Below are 25,876 nucleotides of genomic sequence, written 5' to 3' on the forward strand. Positions count from 1 at the left end.
CTATATATAGTACAATAGCTTGTTATTATGTTGTAACGTCAACTAAAAAGAAGAATTGAACCATATATTTTTATATGATTTAAAATATATAGCAACATGTTAAGAAATAGTCTGGAAATATGTTTGTGCATATGAAACACAAGACATCGCATACTTTCAAAAATCATACAACAGCCATAATCTTTTCATAGTTACAAACTAATGTTGATTATATAATTACCGTGTGATGTTTATTTATAATGTAATGTACTAATGTATTAGCATTAATCATTAGTTTCTCATATGTTTTTGTTTTTGTTTTTTGTTTTTTGTTGGTTTTTTTTTTTTTTTGGTGGTCCTAAACACATTATCCACGTGTTTCTGTTCCAACCATTTTTTGAGGGTTGAACATGTAAAATTTTGTTAATCTTTTTCATATCTGTTTTCTATATGATGTTCATTTTGACTATCTCCGATTTCCTTAATGATATATTTGTTTCTTGTTCTCAATATATATTACCTTTACATAAAAATGAAATAAGATGCTACCAATGCATGTCTTCAACTGGGGGTGGAAACAATATTTAATTATACATATAACTTAAATCTGAAACAAAATGTTCCTTTTTTTCGATTTTTGTAAAATCATTTATCTTTTTCTTAAATTAAAGGTGTCTATCCACATGCGGTATACAGTGTTTTGACCTAGAAACACAACCAGGAAGTTTCGATCTAAAGAAGTGATATACATAGCCACATTTAACAGCATTGTAATCCCTCTTCACAAAGAGGTAATTAGTGGATGTATAATGTAAGCTATGAATGTATTTTGTAAGGTACGTTCTGACCTAGGTATAACATACTTTGGGTAATCAGCGTGTCAAAGCTAATTGCTTAAATACAAAGGTGACAGCTAGAAGTATTATTTTATGTGAATTTAATGGGATTTTAAATAATGGAGTATATCTGTTTTAAATTTATGCAGTTAACTATCTATAGGCACAAACCCGATATAAATGGATTTTTCCGTAATGCTGTTTAAAGGATTTATTTGAAGCGTAAAGTGTTAAGAAAAGAAAGTAAGTTAACTTTAATGCATCACCAAAGATAAAATCGAGCACTACTAAGGAACGTATTATTTATCTATGTAAGAATTAGGCAATGTATGAAGCATGGTATAAAAAACACCATTTGACTATTTGCACCATCAGAATCAAGGAAAAAGACAAAATTTTCCATATCACTTTGGTAAATTGAGTTATAATTTCATTAAAATGCACTTAGGTGAACATTTAAAAGGCAGATGACTGTGTTAAAATCCTCAATTTTCTTTTCTAACATTCAATCGAAAAATCTCGAAGCAAATCCAGTGATGCACTGATCAAATATGGTGTTTTCAAATAGATAAAGCATCCGTCAGTAAATTTTTATTGTCAGATTGGTATGTTTTTGATATGCATGTAACTGATTTTTCCCGTCGTGCTTGATTCTTACAAACCTTACTCTAAAAAATAACTAATAGTACTATTTTAACTAACATAATTACACTCCTATTGTCACATCCATGTAAGTTGATATATCTTGAATGAATGATAAGTGATTAAGTACATGGGTTTTTTTTTATTGGAACGGTAAGGCTATACTAATCAACAATTTTCCCGGTAAATATATGAAGTATTATTTTCACGTTTTTGCGACGATTGAGTTTTGTGTCCTGGTATCAGGATTTACAACAAGTATTTGTTTTTACCTGATGATATATAACTCATTTTTACAATTGATAACAGTACTGGGACGTTGTTTCTTAATTTTCTAACTTTATCAGCTTCCATTTTGTAAGTAATAGATCGCATTTTTTGGTTTGTTATTTTGGGAAATGTTTTTCTTTGCAAATATCATTCAATTGTTTATCAAAAACATTTGTCATTCAGGAATCGATTCTTTATTTCAATAATATTTTTTAATCCTTTTTTCCAATGATGATGTTAACGGTTTTGTATTTGAGAGTTTGTGAATGTCACAAGATATAAATAAATTTATTATTATAGCTACTCGCGAATCAGATGGTTAGGAAAGGAGTCGATCATAATATTATAGTCTACACTTTAATATTATATTTTATCAAACATAACGCAGCAAATCTGTATTTCTATAATCTATATACGATTAGTCTTATAATGTAAAATCTTTATTTAAAAGGACGAAAACAATACAAAAGGTCTGAATTCGAGATTGTTCAGCCATAATCACTTTTCCAATTACTGTTTTATATCAATTGTTTTGAATTCCAGTGAATTCCAGTAAGTTATTAAAAACTACATCGACAAGTAAGAAGCATAAACGTATAAAAATGACAAGGTTGTGTTAATTTCTTTGCAATAAAAATATAATAAACCTCATATCCATATACATTTTATAAACATCAAAGGGCATTTTAAAATTGACCGAACCACATGAAATGCTTACTAAACAAATTTTTGCTTATATTACTGAGACATTATATATTGTTAAAGAACACTTAATTCTGCTCAACATATAGAATATCAACATAACTTTCGAATAAGAGTACTTTGTCATTGTTTAAAAAGATCAAAATTTAATCTTAAAGTTAAATTAAAACTATATAGAGTACATGCAAAATATTGTATTTACATTGAACTAGTTTAAAGACAGAGGAAGTAGATGGACTTAAGATTTGTTTGAACTATATAGTACAATTTAAATGTTAAGTTTTGTTTAACCAAAGTACTGTTAAATATCCTTTTACGGGTGACTACTGGACCGTTTATATCATTTAACTTTATTCAGAGGATTAGTAATAATATTTATTCGGATTCTTTGTACACGTTTGTTTTTAGAAAAGCAAAGCAGAGGACGCTTATCTTACCGGTGCATCTGGTCCATGCTCCCAGCTTTTGGTGGAGTACAAGTTGATCATTTGCTTTTGTTACTTTGTATGCATGATTTTAGTTACTTTGTGTTCTTTGTTGTGTATTTCTGTTTTCCATGTCTGGTCTTTGTCCCTGGATTACATTCTTTTGATTACCGTTAAAACCATGGTTCCCTAGATTACTCTTTTAAATTAAAGGAGCAATTCAGAAATTCAACTGCCGTCCTCGTAAACAACGTTGCGCCGTGGCAGCATACTCGTAAAATACGACCATTCAGGGACGTCATGGACAATATGATTCCCAGAATTCCATACTGTTTATGCATCGTTCTATTCTCTCTTCATATGTACTAGAATACCAATCTTGTCATTTTTTTGTATATTAAAGCCACGCCCTATCGATGAACTTTGCTTGTGCGATATTTTTGGAGCGGGTTTCATTTATTCAAAGAGTTGTCAAGGGAACCAAGATTCTGGCAAAAATCAAATGAATGCAATCCAGGGACAATGACCAGACATTGAAAACAGACAAATCTGTATGCATTGTTCTTGTAACGTTATTTCAAAACGTCGTAAATTATGTATGAGTGTTCATGCATTTAAAGGAAAGTAATTGATATAAATTCTCTTTGAGAATACTGGTATTAAATTAAAACAGTTTTTTTTGCCATATGGAAGATGGGTCATTGACTGTTTTTCATAGCGACGGCCTACGATCCGGTCTATCAATTACGTAACATTTGTATGTATTGTCTCAGAGTGTGCGAACTTAAATTTTAGCTCCAAATTTGTATTATAAGAATAGCTTGACAAAGATGTTGTGAGAATAATTTTCCAATGCAATGTTTAAAATCACATGTCAGTATGTTAATAATTGTAAATGGTAAATTTTAGGAAAATGATTACCTTATTTTAGAACAAATAAGATGTTTGATGACATTGTGCATTTCAAAACCTTCTATCCTAAACGTTAAAAGTTTAAGAAACATAATTTCTTTTTGGCCCTTTGACACGCCAAAGTGTATGCATGAGTTTCCAATTGAAAAATGATTTCGAAGAAGAGATTTTTATTCATCCAGACTTGAACGCTTATATGGTAGAGAATTCACTTTTATTTACAAGATGCATGTTTTTCTACAGCTGTGAAATATGACAACGTCAAAAGCCACAACATGGAATAACATTGTCTTTGCTTATGTTTTTTGTTACTGTTAAGTTAGATTTTTTTTGTTCTTAAAATCCTTGTCATGGGGACATTCACCTTTGTTACACAAAGAAGTGTCATATATTGTCAGTCATATTTGGAAGGAACGTGATGAAGGTTAAAACGTCATTAATCCAAAAACTAAAAGACATGATCCACTGACCTAAACATGTTTTATGTTGAAAGAAGTGGTTTCCTTGTTTTATAATAGGACATCAAGTATCAGGTAATATCTTTGTTTACCCCCGGGTTAGTCAAATATTGAATAAAATATTGTATTTGGTTTTGTTTTTGAAATGTTTGCTGAAGAGCGGATAAGGTTATACTATTTCTTTGCATCTGGTCTTCCGTCAAACCATACGTACTTTTTGGTTGATAACGACGTCAATACAGCCATCTACTGATCAGTTACTAATCACGTAACCAGTCTTAGGTTTTTTTTCATTTGGTTATTGTTCTTTTTGGATAAACATGATAAAGATTGTACATGAAATTGGCCATTTGCAAGAGTTGTTCTTGATTTGGTTTCATTTTGTTGATATTAGTGGGAGATGAATGTATGATTTTCTACAAAGTGCAGATCTGAATGCAGAAATGATCATCTTTATTTATTAATAATGCATATGTAGACTGAAAAAGCATAGTTTGTTTGATGGTGTTTTCTTCACCATGAATCATGCACATTACCATTGGCAGTGTCAAAATTTCATATGGACTGGTACTTAATAAAGTATGATATGATCTTCACAGTTAATCTAAAATTACTTGATGAATTTGCAACCTTTTGAAACCTACTGAATATTGCATTTGAGTAAAAAGCAGATGTCGCCCATGAAATATTACAATAATGCGGAAGTGGTTACATTTTACTGCATAATTAAAAACTTGAAATAGCATGAAGGATTTTGTTCTGAAGAGGAATCGAAATCCCACTAATTCTTTCGAGTCATTGACTTGAAAACGATAAACATGCTGAATGAACTAATACGACGTTGTTTTGTAGTGAATAAGATAAGATGCTGGTTTTATTTTGTTCTTAGACGTTGACATATTGGATAGCTGGATTATTGTTTAAAAAACTGTAAAGCAAATTGGAGTCACTTTTGTTATTGCATTGGAATCCTTACAATTTTACCTATCAATGAGTTTGATTTCACTTCTTGTTGTTTGATTTGTAAATACAGTAGTTTTAAAATAGTCTCTGGTATATACACTTACATGAACCAGCAAAGGGATCCGAAATTAACCCTCTCCCAGATATTTCAGGACATTTCTCATGTTCCAAGGGTAAAATCAACCTTTCACTGCATACGAATGCCGAAAACATCCAGGTAATTAACGCACAATTCCATTCAAAAACCTATGCATTCGATCCTGATTTATTTTGTACAGGTATGTAGAACAGTTACAGACAATGTTTGAAGACGAAATATTTAGCTTCTTGTAATTTGGTATACCTTGTAGTAAAATAATGTTTTTGATGTAAGTTATACGCTGATGTATTTGATGCAATTACTATATGCGTTATTTTGTTTTGTGTTTCTCTTAGCAGTTCATATAGAATCAGTTAAAAGATAGGTCCGTCTATTAATTCAGTTCCCAACATCGGGCGATAACAATGACCTCCATCATGTGTCGGATACACATCACTATTGAAGTTCATTGACATCCAAATGTGATCTCTGATCGTCTAAAAAGAAAATAAAGAACTCATAGGTCTTTGTCCTCTGAAAACGTGGTGAACAAATCCATTTTTTCTCCATTTAAAGTTATCATAAATATTTTATGCACTCGATTTCATGTCAATGCATTTGTTTTGCTTAAAGAGTTCTTTATACACAAACAAAATGCATCTAATTCGTTCATGTTATCGAACGACTTTTGTGTCAACAAACTTATGTAGACTGAGTGGATTTTTCTATATGTTATTTAATTTCAGAGCACATAGTTTGTTTTGATATTTATTAAAAGAGATTGATAAATGTTTGATGACGATTGTGCTTCTATATATGCGATTAGACTGTTCTTCTGATACCACAGTGCACTTCGGTAGTTTTTTTAATTCTTTCCTGGTTTTGTATTCTGAAAAATACGTACAAGCGCACTCATTCGATCATTAAATGGTCTATGGAAGTCTTGACTTTTAAAGCCGATCGGACAACGGAATTTTTTTCTTTTTCTTTCCGGTCTTGATTCTTTTAAATGTGTAGTTTTATAGCTATTAATTACTAACGCAGTAAATAAATATTGTTTATCAAAAGTTCAAATATTCTGTCATCCTTGATCCTGAAAAGTGGAGATATATAAGCATTTAGAAGGATTTAAATACTGGATGCGAATGCTTTAAACGTGTAAAGGGATTTTTATGTACAGTTGAGGGGATTTATATAGTTTCTTTTTCTGAGGTATAGAAGTAATACTTGATCAAGTTAATGTCAGATAATACAAACAATATTGTTGTTCTCGAGTTTAATGATTGATTTACTAAAATAGAAATATTTAGCTCGTTCCAATTAAAATGTGACATAGTACAAAATATTTTGGAAAAGATTTTACAGAACTACCTAACATTGTATGTCCTCAAAGAAATTCAGATTATATTTTATGGTGTTTTTACATGTAAAAATTTTACGGAACTTAAAGGCATATACTTTTTCATTGTATTATTATGAAATCCTTATCAATAAGGATATTTGAAGTCGTACAGCTGTCAACATGATCTTGTTAATTTTTTTTAATTGTTTGATAAAAATAATATGTGCATGAATGTATAAAAGTGACGTGGATTATCCACCGCTAGTCAAGAATGTAACTTAAAAATATATTTTATTTGCATTTTACATTTTAAGAATATTTGACCCCCCCCCTCTCTCTCTCTCTCTCTCTCTCTCTCTCTCTCTCACGTAAGTCTGTACTTGAACAACATGTATTTGCTTGATAGCTACTCTCTCTCTCACGTAAATGTGTACTTGAACAACATGTATTTGCTTGATAGCTACTCTCTCTCTCTCACGTAAGTGTGTACTTGAACAACATGTATTTGCTTAATAGCTACTCTCTCTCACGTAAGTGTATACTTGAACAACATGTATTTGCTTGATAGCTATATGCTATTTATTGCAAGTAATTATCTTATTTGAAAAAAAAGTGATGCGTTACAGCAACAAAAAATCTTGTATTACTGTAACGTATATCATTGAGTTAAGCAACATTTTAAAACACATTTTTTTTCATGGGAGATCGTCATTTTTTTAAGCAAACAACATTCTGAAATTTGCAATATTCATTTGAGTGGTATTTTGTAGTGAGCCACTACTGGGTCAATACCAATGTTGGACAAAGGACCCCGAGGGTATTCATCGACCCAGTAGTTAAACTAGTCATAGATTATTAACAGACATTTTCAGTACTACCAAATTCAAAATCCCTTTAACACTAAGGCTTCATTATTTGTATTGTACATGGTAGCATATTTCGATGCTGGATTTGGCTTCCCATTTCTGTATATATTTGTTTTAGATTACTTTTTGTATACAATTTACTTTTGGATTTATATATCTTCCTAAGTATTTGATTCTAATGGCGATGGTTTGAGGTTGGGCCTTGAAACACGTGTACAGCATATTCAAATTTGAATGATTGGTATTAGGTATTTCTGAACACCTGCCTTCTTCTTAAAAATGCTAATACTATTAAAATGATTGTCAATTATTAGTTCGTTTTATTCAATCTAAAATACCATTCATGTTTTTCAACAAAACAAATAATTATAAAGCACGTATACTTATATTTCTAAGTAACAAATAATCTATCTAACTCTTACGTACAATCTATTAACGACGATTTCAGCTATACCGAGATAATTTATAGGAAGAAGGAACATGTGATGTGTCTTGTTGATGTATCGCTTAAAACGATTGGCTGTTGTCTCCTTATGCTTCTTTGTGCTTTCTTAATAGATGACTTGACATTTCTGTTGCATTTAAGATTTTCGTTATTTTGTATAGTTTCCTTAACTTATCGATTGGCACTGTGAAGAAATAGTTTAATTTGACTTAATCATTCATTTGTTGATATTCCAGTTTCCTACTTCAAATTACATTGTACTTTACCACTAGCCGATCTTTCATTATGATATTGAGGTCGTTTATTTTCGCTCTTTTTTCAGCTTTATACTGAAAACAATTAAAAATTGCTACCAAGCGATGGTCCCGAGTAACTGGAATAATGTGAATGTTACTCTACAAAGTGACGGCGATGAACCATGTGCGATAGCGATGACCTACTAGAGGCATGTAAGAACGGATATTACGACAAAGTCGTGAATTTACTGAAGAGGAATTACACAGTTCATGTTCGTGATTCTAAACAAGCGACACCATTGTATTATAGTTCTTGCCACGGCTACTATAATATTTGCAACATTCTTATTGAAAACGGAAGTGACGTTAATGCGCGTGTACAATGGGGATCAACGGCTCTACATGCAGCAGCCGACAGGGGTCATATTGACTGCGTAAAATTACTTATTGTAAGGTAGGTTCACATTATATTGTATAGATGTTAATTGAAATACAACAGACAGTTTTAAACTGGAATAAGTACATACAAAATGTATTCCTAGGCCAAGAATGTTTCGCAAAACCAAAGAATCACGGTAATACTCAAGCCCTTCCCGCTAAGCTGTTGTTTTTAAAAATAAAAAAAAAAAAAAATTTTAAAATAGAATAAGATAAGAGAGTTGAAAATACAAATCTAAGTGTCGTTTAAAATGTCTACGCAAAATTTGCCTTTTTGGTATATCTGATGTATCTTGTCAGCTTTTACAAAAGTATATGTTATTGTCAGGCATATCCGATCCATTATAATTGTGGTTCCTGTTTCAGTGACTTTATATTGCAGAATTCCCTCAGTACCAATACGTAGTCAATATACACGTAACTATTTTCATTTGTACTTTATAATCTCATGCAATTCAGTTGGCGAAAACAACTGCAGATAAAATCATAAAATTGAGGACAATCAGATCATTGCCTGATCTTAAATAAGTCTATCTTTTTTTATTAATCGTTAAATAACATTTCATTTGTCTTGTTAGTTTTGTTTTTTTATACCTGTATGATTGATTGATTGATTGTTGGGGTTTAACGTCCGAGCAGCAATATTTCAGATGATTGATACCTGTAAATTTAAGTAGTATTTCCAATCCCATGTACAAGTGCTTATGTTGCTGTATATACCAGTAAAGGGTTCATAGGGGGCGGTCCGGCGTAAGCCCTCCCCTAAAACTCTGATTTTGTTGCATGGGATCCTGATTTTTTAGAATTCAACTCTCCCAAAAAAATGTTTGCTTCGCTACGCCGGCCTCTAATTAACCGCCCATGTATTCGTGCAGTATCTGCGTTCGTTTTATTTTGGTTTTTTTGTTTTTGTTTTTGTTTTTTGTTTGTTTGTTTGTTTGTTTTTGTCTTGTGTTTTTCTTTACATTTTATTGCCTGGTGTCACTTTCCTTTACACATTAAAATCTTGACCATATAAGGTTCAAGTGCACTTGAAATATAGTTAACAGCATGTTATCTCTGTAGTAAATTTCCGTTACATCCGGGTTCAAACGATTTATTATTATCCAATCATAAAACTGTTGTCGTTCCTTATTTTAACGCTTTTGTTAAATGAGAAACGACCTTGAATCAATGCTACTATGACGTCATTGAAACGAATTGATAAGGAACAATTGATGTATATTTCTCATGTAAGAATATTTCATTGCTTATTTTTTTAGTTAAATATAACTCCCTCTAAGTTTAATACATACATCTGCCCCTTATCAATGTACATGTAATCAATATAATTTTCCCCATCAGTTAACATGTATCTGTCACCTTTAATGTACAGGTAATCATTACACTTTCCCTCTTAAATGTACATGCAATCAGCATAAAAGTCCCTTAAATGTACGTGTAATCAGAATATATGTCCCCTCAAATGTGCATGTTACACATATATCAGTATATCCACCCCCCTTAAATGTACATGTAATCAGTTCATTTATCCCCTTAAATGTACATGTAATTAGTACACCTGTCTCCTTAATTGTACATGTAATCAGTATATCGGCTCCTTTAAGTGCACACGTATCAATACAGGTGTCCCCTTAAGTGTACATTTAAAAAAATATGGTATTAGAAATTCTTAAAGAAATACCACTTTCTACATGAATTGTCTGTCTGAATTACTGACATATCTCATTTATATTCAAATTTCAATGGCTACTTGCTGTTCCTTACAAATCATTTAAGCCTTGCAAAACATTAACAGCTAATCTTTTCTAAACAAAACTCTGATAAAAATTGGAATCCTGTTAAAATCAAATATCTATGCTGAAGTACCTTTGTAGCATTTCCAATGAATTACGTGTAAACTGGACACTTGTCGAAACCAACCTTCTCAGTACGATAAGAGTTCGGGTTTTTTTTTTCATTATTTTATCCGATTGCATTATTGGTTTCATGTTTTATTCTTTGACTAGTGCGACAACAACATCCTGTTTGACGACTCATTGTTTTACTAGTTGTCATTATAAATACAATAGTGGAAAAGGGTTGATGCATGTATACAGCATACGCTAAGTTAAAAATTTAAAGACTTTCTACTGAAAACATCTTAAAACTTGCCATTATCTCAAAAGGGGCATCGGTAAGATTTATTCAAATTAATAAGAGATTGTTATGTATTTCAGTGGTGCTGATCTATCTGTTCAGAACCAGAGAGGTGATACCGCGCTTCATCTTTGTGCATACAGAGGACATTTAGAAATTGTCAAGGTTTTTATTCAGAATAACTGCAATTCATTTATCAAGAACAGTAATGAAAAAACAGCTTATGATGAGGCAGAGGGAAACAACCAACACAACACGGCAACCTTGCTACGAAAGTATATGTTAGGTAAGAAAATGCATGTACATGTTCTCGACAGTTTATCTTATACATACATCCAATGAAAACATTTTCTTCTAATAATTGTTCTATGATCTGATCAGAGTTTGTCCTAGAAAAGATGAGGAAGACTGCATATTATAACTGCTTCTGGTCATAGCCACTTGATATTTTGACCGATGTTTATATGGGTATGCTACTCTATATATCGTCAGATTCAATTTCAGACTCCTACAATGTCAACTTTCTGTTTGACCAGTATTTTAAATTTTGACCATATGATTTCTGTGATTGGGATATCTGTGCTAATATCTAATTTAGAGTTAATCTTTCATGTCTTCGGTTTGTATTACATCTGATGTTCCAAGAATTTGATACTTTGACTGTGAATACTAGTCGTTTGTTTTGAGCAAACATCAACAATTTATCTGATTCATAGATTCGGTGTATATTTTTAGTCGCAGGTAGAAGATAACTTATCGGTGATCGTCATCTGAAAAAAAACATAGCCAGCCACATTATCTGATTGATATTTACCTTCTTAGAAACAGTACTTTTTTCTTTGTAAGCCCAATATTTTCACCTTAGAAATATTTGCTCTAAATACAGTGGCAGATCCAATTGGTGGGGGATGGTTTTGTCGGAAGATTATGTTAATTTTATAAAAATCTTTCACAACCAAATGAGCAAAAATAACCTAGACCCAAACTTCTTTTTCTTGACCCCCTGTTTTTGAATATCTGGATCCTCGCCTGAACTAAAACTACGGCATACTTCATTTTGCCATTATATTACTAATCAACCATTACTCTCGTCAATTTTAGGTAGTAACACAGGAATTGACCTCGGCTTTAACCAAGATAACGGAACACAGCAACAAATACCTCAAAATTCACACGGACAAGTACCTTCGTGTTCTTCAACGGTTTCACGGACAACAAACGGAAGTGAAAACTTCGTTAGATATAGCAACGATCTGACTAAATTCACCCGACAATCTGCTCCAATCATTAGGCAAGGATCCCTAGAAGAAAAGCAACTGAAACAGGTTCGACCGACTAGTCAACCGCTTTACCGGCAACCGGACTCCGGGTTGTCAAAACCAGGAAACAGCCACTCTAATGTCCATAACGGTTTTTGTTATGACCAAAAATATTCCCGTGTCGTTCAAAACGGCGGTCATAATATGATAGATAATAGTAGACTGTTACTTCACCTCCAAGGACGGGAGGCTATGGAAACATTTGCAGAGAATCTTCAAATTCAATATTTGAAGAAGTCAGATGAGTGTGAGGAAAAAGACAAAGTAATACAGCAGTTACAAGATAGTTTAAAAAGTCAACAGGAAAAGCTTAAGACGATAAGCCTTGCATTTGTACGTTTACAAGATGAAAAGGCAACGTTAAAGCATGGCAATGCAAATACTGCGAAGCAGAACTGTGATATTGAATCTGGAGATCATTCGGTCACTCACCGAGGTATATTAAGTGCTTTATCGAGTTTGAAGCACCACGAACTTTCTCTGAACTCCGATGAAAGCTTTCAAACATTAAAAGAGGTTCTAAAATCTATACATTTAAGCAGAGCTGCACCTACCTCACTGGATGAGCCCAACAAAGAGTGGAGAGTTGGAAAAGACTTTATACTGTTAGGGGATAAGCCATTGAACTGTATGACAGATGGCGAGCGAGACGGAAGTTGCTCACTAGTTTTTCTCATCAAACACAAGAAAGACGAATATGTTCTAAAGGTATGTATCATAAAAAAGGTGGTGATGTGTAAAGCCATTTTTATATATGATCTTGAAATAGGTAAAATTTTAATAACACGTGATTTGATTAAAGATTTTAAAAAATAATAATTTTTTTTATGCAATTGATATTTTAGTTGATTAGTGTGACATAGAAAAAAATCGTTTGGCTTTTTTGCATGTGTTATTCACTTAGAATGTGGAATGTATTCATATGCGGGTTTTCGTTCTAAATAATAAAACGAAACGTATAGATTCCATCTTATACTTTAATTGTTAACTAAATCAATTTATAAAAATTAAAGTCCTTTCTTCAGAATGATAAGCTGTCAATAAAATATAACTTCGAACGGAATTTTGGCTGATTTAGGTTGGTATTGTAATTTCTATAATAAGTAGATCAAAACAGCTGTTACCACAATGAAAATGTCAATGTAGTATACGCACCGTTCAGAGTAAGTGCTCCGCCGGAACAAACGGTTTAAACTTGGAAAGTAAAGTGAAGATTTATTTCTGGAGCAGTAGGACACTTGTATATCAAGAGATGTAAACAATTGCATTTAAGAATTCCTTCAGATCACCTGCTGCATAAATGTTTAAACTCTATGCAATAAGTCAATGGGAAATTTTAAGAAGGAAGTTCATTGAGCTGTTTTGCATAAGTCTTTTTAGATCTGATCTGGTCACATGAAAGTAGTATCACTGCTCTATATAAGCTCTTTTTCAGTACGTCTGCTATGTTTATGCCAAAAATAGGAAGGTATTGTAATAGGTTTGCTCTAAGACCCTTTTTCAGTACGTCTGCTATGTTTATGCTACAAATAGGAAGGTATTGTAATAGGTTTGTTCTTAGACCCTTTTTCAGTACGTCTGCTATGTTTATGCTACAAATAGGAAGGTATTGTAATAGGTTTGTTCTTAGACCCTTTTTCAGTACGTCTGCTATGTTTATGCTACAAATAGGAAGGTATTGTAATAGGTTTGTTCTTAGACCCTTTTCGGTTTGATATATTTCATGTAGTAGATCATTCGATAACATGATTTTTATATAGAATTTACTTGAAAATTAGTTATACCAATATATATTTCAATGTTTCATAAAAAGTTAGTTGTCATTTTGTTTATATGGGAACAAACCTACATTGGTAGCCTTGATCCCCTTTTGAACTTTACGAGCGGTCCATACTTTGGTTGATGTCACGATCTAGTGATGATTTTGGTATTTATGTAAAGGGTTCATATGAAGGAGCTCTTTAAGAGATAAATCTTTTCGACTTGTGACAATCATACGTTACTAAAGCTTCTGTGGACAGACCACGTGATCAACAAAGGCCTCTATGAACATATCATGTTATCATTTCCCTAAGTACTAGGGAGCTTGATACACTTTATCACAGGGACGTAGATATAATTAAAAGCCAAACAAAGGGAGGCATGAAAATTTAATGCAAAAAAAAATCCTTAATTTCAAGGTGGGGACATACCCGGATCGCCCCTATGAATCCGCGCATGTACCATTTATAATTCGTTCAATTCTGTTATCTGCGTTTGGTCTAGGTTTTAAGAGGTCTAAAACATCTAGAGTCAAGATAAACCAGGATCTCACTGCACCCTTTCACAAATACCCCAAACACGTAAAGCAGACAACACCATCAGTTCAAAGTAAAGGTTTCATTTGTCTTATTCGCCTGACGGGAGAATAGGCTTTCAAGAGCAGAACTGAGCTTAATCGTTTTCTTAATTAAAAAACTCTATATGTATACTATAAGTATTAAATCAGTAACCATCTCGTGGTACTTCCTAGATAAACATCTAGATTTGCCATTGTTATGATATTTCAAAATGTAAGCCTCCTGATAAACCGCCTTTGTTATTTTTGCTCACTTTTTAAACATGAAAATTTTATCATTATCTTATAATTTAGCTTCTGTTTGTAGTGGTATAGTCGTACACGAAATCATTTAAACAGACGATGTGCATTTTACTAGGAAAAAAACATTCGGTCAATAAATCAGTTCAGTTTTATGTTGAAAAAATATTGCGTATTACAATTATTGTAAATAAAGTGGTCCCACTTAACCTATTCAAACAAAACTGGCTATACCCTACAGGGACGTTTGATCTGTTTGTTATGCACATTTTACTGTTATATAGAATGTAATGATCAGCTAACTAGGAAGTTGATCTGTATTTGTGTGTACTAGTGACAACTTTGTTTCTATTATCATGCTTGTAAATACAAGTTTGTAACACTTTTGATAACCTTAAAAATCGATAAATGATAACAGGCTTTATCTAAACAAATATTACTATATTTCAATCAAACATACCGTTTATGATGACATGTTTAAAGTCAAATGTTTTCATTTACTATTTTGTCTATATTAATGACATTGTCATGATAAATTGACTGCCAAACGGACAGTGATATTGCCTGAAACGTTGATAATGTATCGAGTCGCAGGCGAGGGCATTATCAATGTTAAAGACAATATCACTTCCAAAGGCTAGATTCCATTTACATACGCAACTATTGTGTTTATTTTAGTGAAAAATCTGGAGCGGGTATCAATATATATATATATGTGGTAAATTCCCGGGCATTTTCACGAGACAATATCCCCTTGACATTTGTACACGCTTTATTGCATACTACATAACCATATTTTAACCAATAAAGATAGCTGTTTCTTCTCTGTTCAGAAATATTTTTTTGATTTTTAAATGCCCATGAAGACGTTAGTTTTATTAGAAAACAAACATCCTTCCTATTAATGTTATAAACTTATAGTATGAAAAAATTAAGTACCGACGTCGGTAGGTCATGAGTTGTGACTGAAAAAAGTAAGTTATAAAACAAATACATCAGAAGAAAACAAAACACATATTAAGGACTATAATATACCTAAGTTTGTTCACATAATTTGTGCTTATTTTTGTCCTCTTAAGGTGATTCCCCTTATAGTAAAGTAAGGAAGTTCATCAGGGGGTTGTCATTTTATTAAGGGACGACCGATTCTATTCCCCGAACATCATCATTATATGCCCTTTAATTATCATCTATATTTCACCTATTTTTCTCATACCTTTTACTTCGTTAAATTCGCATGCTGTTACCTTTCAGTCTTCGTTCTGAAACAATCTGAACTTTCCCAGTACTTAATTTCTTGTTTAGTAGCTTAAAGTCAATCGTACATAGTTCAGACTTCTTTATTGATTAAAACCATAGAACAGGTCGGAAAGTTCAACACTAAGTGCTGACAAGTGGACTGAGTGCAAATATGTTTTTTAAATCTTCAATATGCTCCCACCCCGCTTTCAGAATATTTTCTTTTATAATTGAAGTTATAATGACAAAATACGATTTTAAGTGATAAGGAATACACGCGAGGTTAAACACTGAATAAAGCAATAAAGACATATGTTAAAGGTGTCCGTTCAATCGTTTAAAGTCAAGCTCCATCTCACCATATCGGCTTAAGTACACACATCTTGTCAAATGATGTCTGTTTATAGGAAAATTGGATAAACAAACCCTTTTAACGCAAACCAAATTAACCAACTGTGTTCTATTAACTTAAAGCTATGTAAAACAATCTAGTTAAAATATATATATGCGGTAATACCAGATATTATTATCATATTAAAAACAACAAGAGCACCTAACTGTTGCGATTCCGCTTCGTCACAAGACCGAGATGCGTTTAGACCTTGATGGGTTCGCTCGATTCGATCGAGACCTATTGTAAAGAGTAGATGTTTAGACTTTATATGCAGTGCAACAGTACTGAACATATTGTTTGTAGAATGTTTTATAAGAAAACATCCATCATTTATTCTAAAATACATAAAATCTTAGGGACATAATAGAGCTAATCAGACTAGCCAGCCAACGAACCCCATTTAATCATTACTTCAAATATGTTTTTTTTTTCTGTATGAAAATATTTCATTAGTCCCCTATAAGATGTAGCAAAAGCAATACACGTTCAGAAGATAGTTACCAAGAAGATAAATTAATTATCAGACAAGTTGATTCGGGCAAGCCTTATGATTTTGCAAAAGATTTTTTGCGTACATTTTACTCGAAAAGTGACGGATGACGCTGACGAACAAGGCAATTCTTATCCTGCCGGTTCATGTGATGTCACTCCTGATTTGTTTGTTTTTTTTTTTTTTTTTTATATTAAACTCATATCACTAGTTCTTTGTTTTTAAGGAGTGTCTTATTTTGTCTTTCTTTTCTTTGTTTAATCAACTTTTAAATGGTATTGTATTTTATTCCGTGATCTACATTGTGTGTGTAAAACATAGTTAATTCCTTTTTTAATGTATATGCCATTTACTCAGATATCGATGTCTTTGAAATTGTCCTTCCATTTTGTTACGCTACGGTACTTTTTTTATTAGCTAAATTTTGTCGTGCATGTGATATGAGTCTCATGGTGGTATCTGAGTATACTCATTCGATGGATCTTCGTCGGTACAAAATATACCTATTTGAACGTTTAGACTTGCACGATTCTAAAATCGTAATGAAGGTCATCAGGACATCATATATGACGGTAATATCACATAAGATTCACTTAACATGAACCACATGTGAAAAATATGTGTGAACTTAACATGAAGGCTCTATTCATCCGTATACCACAACAACTCTGTTATATATTTTATTTGTTCAATTTAGTTTAAAAAAAGGCACGTGAAAATCAAATGTAATAATGTCGGCATGTGTGTTTCCTAAACTTGTACTAAATATGCCCTATATTTTTTCTACAAATATGAGAAAAGAAAGAAATCCAGAACTTTTTATAAAGCTTGACAAAATAATCTGTCTTAGCCATGTACTAGGAAGGAATGTTCTTTACCAGCGTGTTAAACAAGTCAATAATTGGGGTCGTTTTGTGATGAAGATAGTAAATCATCTGTTCAATATGAGTTCTATATACAAGTATGAAGTACACTAACAGTTTTTCTTTTTTTTAAGAAAATTTCCGACAAACCATCACTAAAAGCAGCTGCTGTTGTTTCTACATCTAAGTACACCCGCACTGACATCTTTGCTCCTTGTGTACTGATATGATTAAAGTAGAATCTGACATCAATAGAATTAAGACTAACAAATTGATTTTAAATTCCAGGGAATAGTTTTACATTTATTTTAAATCCCATTAACAAGATAGCTTTCTGTAAAATTTAACAAGTGTACAAAGGTGTTTGGCTGATTTCCGGGTTCTGTTAATGGACAAGTAAGAGCGGTGGTTCTTTCAGGATGAGTCACCCGATATTCAAAGGAAATATTCTGTTAATTGAATGGAAACACAATTGATATATAATGCAATGTAATGAAATAAAAAAATGACCAAAAATACGAGTACACCTTCTGCATTGAAAACAGAATGTTTCTATTTTAGTGCTGTTTCCACAAATCATTTTGACGCGTGTACTTTTAACTAACATTCCAGCTAAGAATCATGCAAAGTGAGATACATGGTTTGAAAGCCTACTCATTTTTATTTTTTTTTATATTTTGTTTAAATAGTTATAGTTAACAGAAATTAATACGTGGCATTTCATATAAACCGTGTTCTTAGGAGTTAAACAATACATAGAATGCACGGTAGAATTCACAATTAAGGGAGATAACTCTGTAAATGACAATAAAATACAATAGAAACTGATCGATTTTCCGTGTGGATAATATCCTAAGAGTAGACAGATTCGAATGAATAATTTCCTTATATAGACCTATAAAGCGACTCACTATCAAAAATATTTTTTTTTTTTTTTTTTTTTTTGGGGGGGGGTGTATAATATTTTACAGACTTTACATGTTTCTTACAAAAACTGCTACTTAAGTGCCGATATTTTGATGTACTTTTGTATGGCGTAATTGTGTTTATTCATTTCTTTACGATAGGTTGACTTGTCTCCATGAAATATGAATACTATTATACGCTTCTTACAAACGCAAATAGGTTTTTTGTGCATTTGCACAAGTACATTATATGAGTAATTTCTTATGCCAAAGTGCTTTCTCTATATGTTTTTTTTTTCTGCTATGAGTTTTGTCACTTATAACATCGTTTGAGCAAAACGTTTGGAGTTTAAAATTTAATGATTGAAGAAAATGTGACAATGTAGTCGATTTTACATAAACTCTCATAAATTAAGTCTTCAGCAATGACGCAGTGACAGAAAATAGCATCACCATTAGCATTGTGGAATCATTACTTACAACATATTCAACACTTTTCTTTGAAATTGACTACTTTATTCTTATGCTATCCTTACCACATTCCCGGGGTATATTAGCGAAATTTCCGAAATGAATTGTAAACAATGACAAGATCTAAAGAAACATTTTAGTCTTAGAAAGAATCAAGGAAGTATTTTGATAAGATTTCTATTTTATTAACCACGAAAAAGTTTCTTTGAAGATTAAATGGCTTTCATTCACGAGGAAACTCGTTATAAGCGTTCAGGGAAAATATACATGAATAAAAGCTTTAGGGAAAACAATAGATTCTTAAGACGTAAATTAAAACCAATCATATTTGGTTTTGTAAACTGCTTCCTGACAATATTTCGTAGTAGACTGTCGATCTGTTTGTTTACTTCCCTGTCGAAAAAGAGGTTTTTAAACTCTTTTTATCACGAGTGTGGAGATGTTGAAATGAAAAAGAACATTTAAATATAAACTTGTACATGACAGATATCAAGTATCAGTAAGCGTGTATATTTTACTTTTGATGTTCGTAGACATAAATTTTATAAACTGGTTTGCATTGATGGAGACAGTATAAAATGTTTTGGTGGACAATTAGCAACTAATGATCATATTATGAATAAAATGATATTTTTCCTTATTCTATTGAAGGCAACGTTTCCCCATGACTAAAGTGTAAATCACAGATGAAAAGTAGTAAAGTTCAATAAGAAAAAGATCATTACATGTACATTACCTGGTAGCTATAAAATCGAATAAAGTATATAATACTAAAATACTAAAGTTTTTTTATGACAGTTTGTCTTGGTTGGTGAACATTTTTTTTCAAACTTCTGAAGTATAAATCTGATTTAAATTACTGAAAACGTATTAATTCTGGCGGTTGCTAATTCTGTCAAATGAATATGTTAGCGGGAATCAATTATTGCGGTTTCAAAAACTCATAAGCGTTATATTCAGTGTTCAAAATCCATATCGAGGGTATTATTTTTTTTTTTTGCGGCTTTCTGGAAATAAGTACACCGCGAAAATCAATACGTTTACCGAAGATCCAGCGATTGTTCCAAATAATTCACTGGATGTTGATTGAAAGATGCATTGATGGGTTTATTTTACGTTAGATTGGTAAGGTATTGCCCGAATACAAAATATATGTAATGTTTTTGTCAAAGGAAACATGAAATAAAAAGTGTTTATCGTACTCCTCTAAAAAGTTAAGGACCACTTTGTAAAAAATGTTTTTTTCTTAAATTAACAAAATCTAAAATTAAAAAAATATTATGGCCTATAGAAATTTCTATTTCTATTAACGGAAATTGTTTTTTTTTATTTAATATTGGAATTACCCGGTCACTAACGTTTTTTTTATAACTACTGGTAGAATTGTAACTTTATCATCAGTTTGTTTGTTTGTTTGTTGGGGTTTAACGTCCGAAATGCAATATTTCAGCAATATTCAGACAATGAACATGAAATGGATGATATAATGAACATGAAATGAAAAAAAAAGGATGGGTCACAAGGATAATAGGGTCAACAAATTTTGATTGCCACTGGAAAAAGGGGGGTGGGTAAGATCGGGCAATTTAGCCTCCTGTGGCGGAGCGCAAAGGTTCCTACTCCTATCGAATACCACAGCAGGGTTCTTTAACGTGCGAGGAACGTGGCGTCTTTCCCAACACGGTGCACCGCTATGGTTTGCGGTCAGGTTTTCCGTATTATAGCCTGACAACCCCAGCATGTAACACGCCAGGGGTACCCCATTCCACCACCTGGGGCACACATCCCAGTTGCTTTGTGGGCAGAGCGCCCTAGCCCCCGGCTAGGGTTCTGAGCACTATTTAGTCGCCTTTTACGACAAGCTTAGCGCTGCTGCAGGCCTATTCTTGCAACACCCGGACCTGCACGGGGGACTTTATCATCAGATATGTTTTGTACAAATATCATGAATGTCACACTGACGATTGTTGAAACCACTGTAATATTTGGGTCTGCTCGAAATAATTTGACACATACCCCAATATAACACGCGTTACACAATGTATGTAATTTTGTGAGCTGTGAGGATTTCTTTTCACGTGCAATTAGGTCAGATAAGACCGAACAAATTTAAAATGAATCATCATTCAAATTTAGCATGCAAATTAAAGTAAGTAAATTGACAGCAATATTATTCATGCACATATTATTTGCTTATTGTCAAAGAACTTTACGTAGTCGAAATACCCATCTTTAAATTGACTATTTACATGTATGTTAATTTTTGTGTGAATTCAACCCAATTTCTAGAACAAAAGTTCATTTTGTTTGAAGTGTTAATGCTACTAATTTTTAGCAAGACTTTTCGCGCTTATCATCTGAACAACTTGACTTTACTTTTGTACCTAAGTATTCATTTTACTTGATATAGTTTTTATGCTATGATTACTAGTATATCGAAACTTGTCTTAGCCGACTCCGTTTGGTCTTAAGAAATGCTCTGGTTTAAACAGGTATTATATTTACCCAAGCCCCGAAACAGCGTCTGACGTTCGAAATTCACTCTAGACGCTGCAGCGTCTCAGAAATGTCAAGAATTTTGAAAAATCGGGAAAAGGTTTAAAATTATTTTACGCGACGTTATCCAATTGTCAAACAACGTTTGATTTGAATAATACCCGAAAGAGAATTTGGAAGGCCTGTCTGCAGCGGTTAGTAAGAGAGGAAACGAACGACTACCGCTGCGTGCAGCTTGATGTTTTCCAAGGTTGAAAACACATTCAAATTGATATAAACAGAACAGTGTCTTGATTTGACAGGTTTGTTTTATTTAGGGTTCGGTTTGGACATTGATTACTTTTTATCATTTGTTTCGGTTCATTTTAATGCGTCTTAAAAAAGCTTCGATCTATTTATTTTCGGTACTTTAAACAAGATAAATTTCCATTAAGAAAAAAAAAGAAACGGTCTCGTTTAATCGAGGTAAGAACAATCTAATTTCTCTAATGATTAAAAGGATTTCTCTGTCTAAGAAAATGATCAAAGAGTTTCAAGGAAGAGATGCATGAAAACTTAGATTCAGGAAAAGATATAGACAACATCAACTCAAATCAAATTAGTTTTTGTTTACTGCTTCCTGGAAAGTCTTTGAGAAGATTAGCGTCTGTTGTGTTGTCTACTTCCTTATGGCGTCAATCGACTTGCATAATATTGAAATAACCAGCGTGGTAGTGCTTATTACCAAATCGTATTACAGACAGACTAATAGGTTCAATTTTTTTGGATCAGGTCATTTTTTCTCGTGTTAAGGAATTCTTTTCTTTTTCTTTTTATATCACTTGATTTGTCCTGTATAATATTTGAATATTTTCCACAAGTTGAAGATTGGAGTGGTAATCAAAATAAAATATTCTAAGATTTAAGACTAGACAAACCGGGAGAATAGACACACACAACATATAACATGAAATAACTGAAATAACACGTGTACACACAAATAAATGAAAATGAGCAACCCCGAATCCAACAAAAACTGGAAAAATGGATCAGGAATCACCTTTGTTTTAGCCCTGAGCACCATAACTTGTGTTATATAAGATTACTTGTACGGCAATTTATCAAGCCACATATTACAGTATCTGTTATTCACCGTCTGGTATTAATCAAGGGAACCAAGATTCTAGCGGAAATCAAAAGAATGTAATCCAGGGACAAAGACCAGATATGGAAAACAGACAAACACAACAAAGAAGATAAAGTAACTAAAATAATATATAGAAAGTAACAAAAGTAAATAAGCAACTCGGATTCCACTAAAAACTGGGAGCATGGACAAGGTGCACCAGTAGGGTAAGCGTCCTCTGCTTTTCTAGAAACACTCGCCGAGTTGCTCACAAAAGTCAAGTCCGGGGCAGACGAAAGAGGAAAGGAAAAACTATGACACATTGAACAAATCCGTTTTCATGGTGCAGATGGATACACCGTAACGATCCTCGAGTTCACATGATAATGACCATAAAATTTTTGTAGTGATGACGAACAAAAGGTAAAGTCTTTCCGATACAAATCCTTGAAAAGGACTTAGGACATAGTAAATATTGTTGTAATCGTTTAAATTATAGTTCCAAATTACGGAAACAAGTCCAACGCCTGATTGAGTATATTCCTCAAACCCTTAATCAACTCAATTTTGACGTATCAAAGCATTTGACATTTGAGATTTTGTCTGGGAAAACAAAACGATTTTTGTGTTGTTGCTTGTTCGTTTTTTTTTTTTTTTTTGTTGTTTTGGTTTTTTTGTATGTGTTTATATTGGTTATCATTACTAAATGTTGTTTTGAAACATGTTTTTCATATGATTTTAAAACTTTTTAATGTTTTCTCAACATGATTTAATGAATTTTTTTTAATTTTTACATGTTTTTTTTTCTGAAACTCATATATCACCGGCCTTTAAACACTATACAACATGACATGTGCACATGTATATTAATGTTCTTTTTAGTTTGATGTCAGTGTTAGCCATAGTCATTTTCATCATCATCATCATCATCATCCTCGCCGTCATCGTCGTGCGTCTTCATCTTGATTAGAGTGTTTTTTTTACCAAAAACACTGATAGTTTTTGTCATGAAAATTGCGGCTTTACCATTTGATATTTTTGTTTATTTTACTAATCAGTTTTTTATAAACAGATGATCTTTGATGTAATAGCATGATTTTTTCTGAAATTATATAATATGCAAAGGGAATAAAATTGATGATGAAACATCCTTTCAGTGATGGGAATTGTACAAACCAGGAAGTACTATATAATACCACAAATTTATTGTCATTGACTCATGAATTTTTTTTTTTTTTTTGCTGTCCCTGCAAGTACAATTATTTAACATATTTGCTAATTTGACATGCAAACTAAAAAGGTTGGGAATCCTAGTTGCTCTTCAATTATTCAAATGATGTTTTTGCTCAAAGTATTTGTAATATAACATAATTGCTTACAGTGAGTTAAAAACAAAGATGGACGAATCTACCATAATGAAAATAATTTATATTACTATATCATGCATGCGTGAACTCGTGTACCAAATAAGGATGTACAAACAATTTATAGGAAAACATGTTAGTATTTCTTACAGAACATTTGCCTCTCATTTTAACTATACTAGCTTAATAAAACAAGTTCCTCGATATGTGGAATGTAAATGTCATAGAATCCCCAGGGATCGCTTTATATCACGACTTTGCAATATACGTTTTATAGTTGACGTCATCAATCCTAGAAATAATAAACGAAGTAAAAGAAATCTCAAGTTTTAAATGTTATAAAGATAATTTTATGTTTTATCATTTTATCATATTTTGGTGCCTCTATGCATGCTATAATAGTCAAATACAAAAAATACCAGTTTTATATATTGTAAATTTCGATATGCTGTACACATGTTTCAAGGAGTAACCTCTCATCAGCAGCATTAAAATCAAATATGTAGGAAGATCATAATCAAAATGTTAGTTGTATACAAGAAGTACTCATCCTAGATTGTAAATAAGTTAATAAGGAGATAACTTACACGGCAACAATGACATAAGTAACTCGTTGATCTTCATGTTGTGTTCATTTCAGTTGCAAACCACAGTTTTCCTTCTTAAAATCATTATTTAATTTCCGTCAAACAATAGGAAAAATGAATTTTAAAAAGACAGAACTACATTTTATTCATTTAACTTGGATTCCAGATACCCCAGTCTTGCTATGCACTTGTTCCATAATCATAGCTTTTTAGTTGAACTCAGATTCCTGGTGTACTTTCAGCTGTTTTCATTCATCGTGTTTTTGATTTGTTTTGATGCTTTTGTCTCCGATTTGTTTGAATTATCAATTATTCCTTGATTTTCGAATTAAGGTATTGCTATCTTCGTGAGTTTGATTGCACCTCGAAAAATTAGGCATTGAAATGTGACGCTAATACGCAAAAAACAAGTTCACTTATTGTGTCAATTAAAAAGTGAATTCTGAATATTTACCTAGGAAACTGTAGAATTTATGCATTAGACAAAGCAAAACAATTCTAAATACTTGCTGAAATCCAATACATACATAAAACATGATTGACGTTAATATTCCAAATACAAGGAAGTAATATTACGTAATGAAGACTAAGACGTGCAGTTCTTTGGTAATAATCTTCTGAAATCACTTCCTGTAACTTTCACAAGTGTTTTATACCATTGATTGCCTCTTCCGGATTGAAATATCATAAGACCAATTCGGTCAGCTTCAAATCAAGACTTTAAATTATTTGAGGGTGTTTACGTCAATATTACCGCAAGCAAATATCAAAAACGATGCGAAACTGATGAGAAAGGAGGATGTTTTTTTTTATTCAAGTGCCCCCTTGATATTTAAGGCCGAGTGGCAATCAAAGACTAATTCTACAACTGTCTGATTTACTCAATAACGTTTTACTAGAGTAAAAGGACAGCTACAATACAATTACAAACAGTTTCCGACGTCATTGACAAGTTTTGACGTCATTGACTAGTTTTATTGCCCTCTCAATTAATTTTTTTTAAATCATATGAAAAATAATATATATTTTACGTCGAGTAATATTGCTGATGGCAAAGATTGTTACAATATGTCTCTATAAAAATACAGGGAGTAGACAAAACGAAGAGAGATATGATGAAAAAGTTCTAAACGTCGTGAGTATTATGGCGACCAAAACAATTAAATGCTCATAAAATAAATCAACTTTGTACTTTATTTGAAAATGAATCTTTCGAGGACTTATAATATCAGTGAATATTGTTTTTACTATCTGCTCTATTATGCTAAAAAACTTTGGTTGATTATTAAGAAAAACTTGATATCACTGAAACGCCTCCCTATTCAGAATTTCT

General features: G+C 32.2%; 1 protein-coding gene across 9 annotated transcripts in view; it reads left to right on the forward strand.

Moving 5' to 3' along the window:
* Window positions 1-25,876, forward strand: part of LOC148603182 (uncharacterized) — a 72,875-nt gene that overhangs the window by 32,421 nt on the left and 14,578 nt on the right. For 3 of the 9 annotated variants that reach the window (XM_088552085.1, XM_088552086.1, XM_088552084.1), the window contains 4 exons: window positions 651-815; window positions 8,242-8,609; window positions 10,813-11,018; window positions 11,834-12,759. In XM_088552085.1, coding sequence (XP_088408211.1) covers window positions 8,338-8,609; window positions 10,813-11,018; window positions 11,834-12,759 — 1,404 coding nt within the window. In that variant the 5' untranslated portion in view covers window positions 651-815; window positions 8,242-8,337. Of the gene's footprint in view, window positions 1-650; window positions 816-1,023; window positions 1,059-8,241; window positions 8,610-10,812; window positions 11,019-11,833; window positions 12,760-25,876 lie in introns of those variants that run through there. The other 6 variants (XM_088552088.1, XM_088552090.1, XM_088552087.1 and 3 more) reach the window with 4 other exon arrangements.

This window comes from Perna viridis, chromosome 11 (genome assembly GCF_037379345.1).
Source record: "Perna viridis isolate PV_CMFRI_1.1 ecotype Kerala chromosome 11, ASM3737934v1, whole genome shotgun sequence".
Taxonomy (NCBI): Eukaryota; Metazoa; Mollusca; class Bivalvia; order Mytilida; family Mytilidae; genus Perna; species Perna viridis.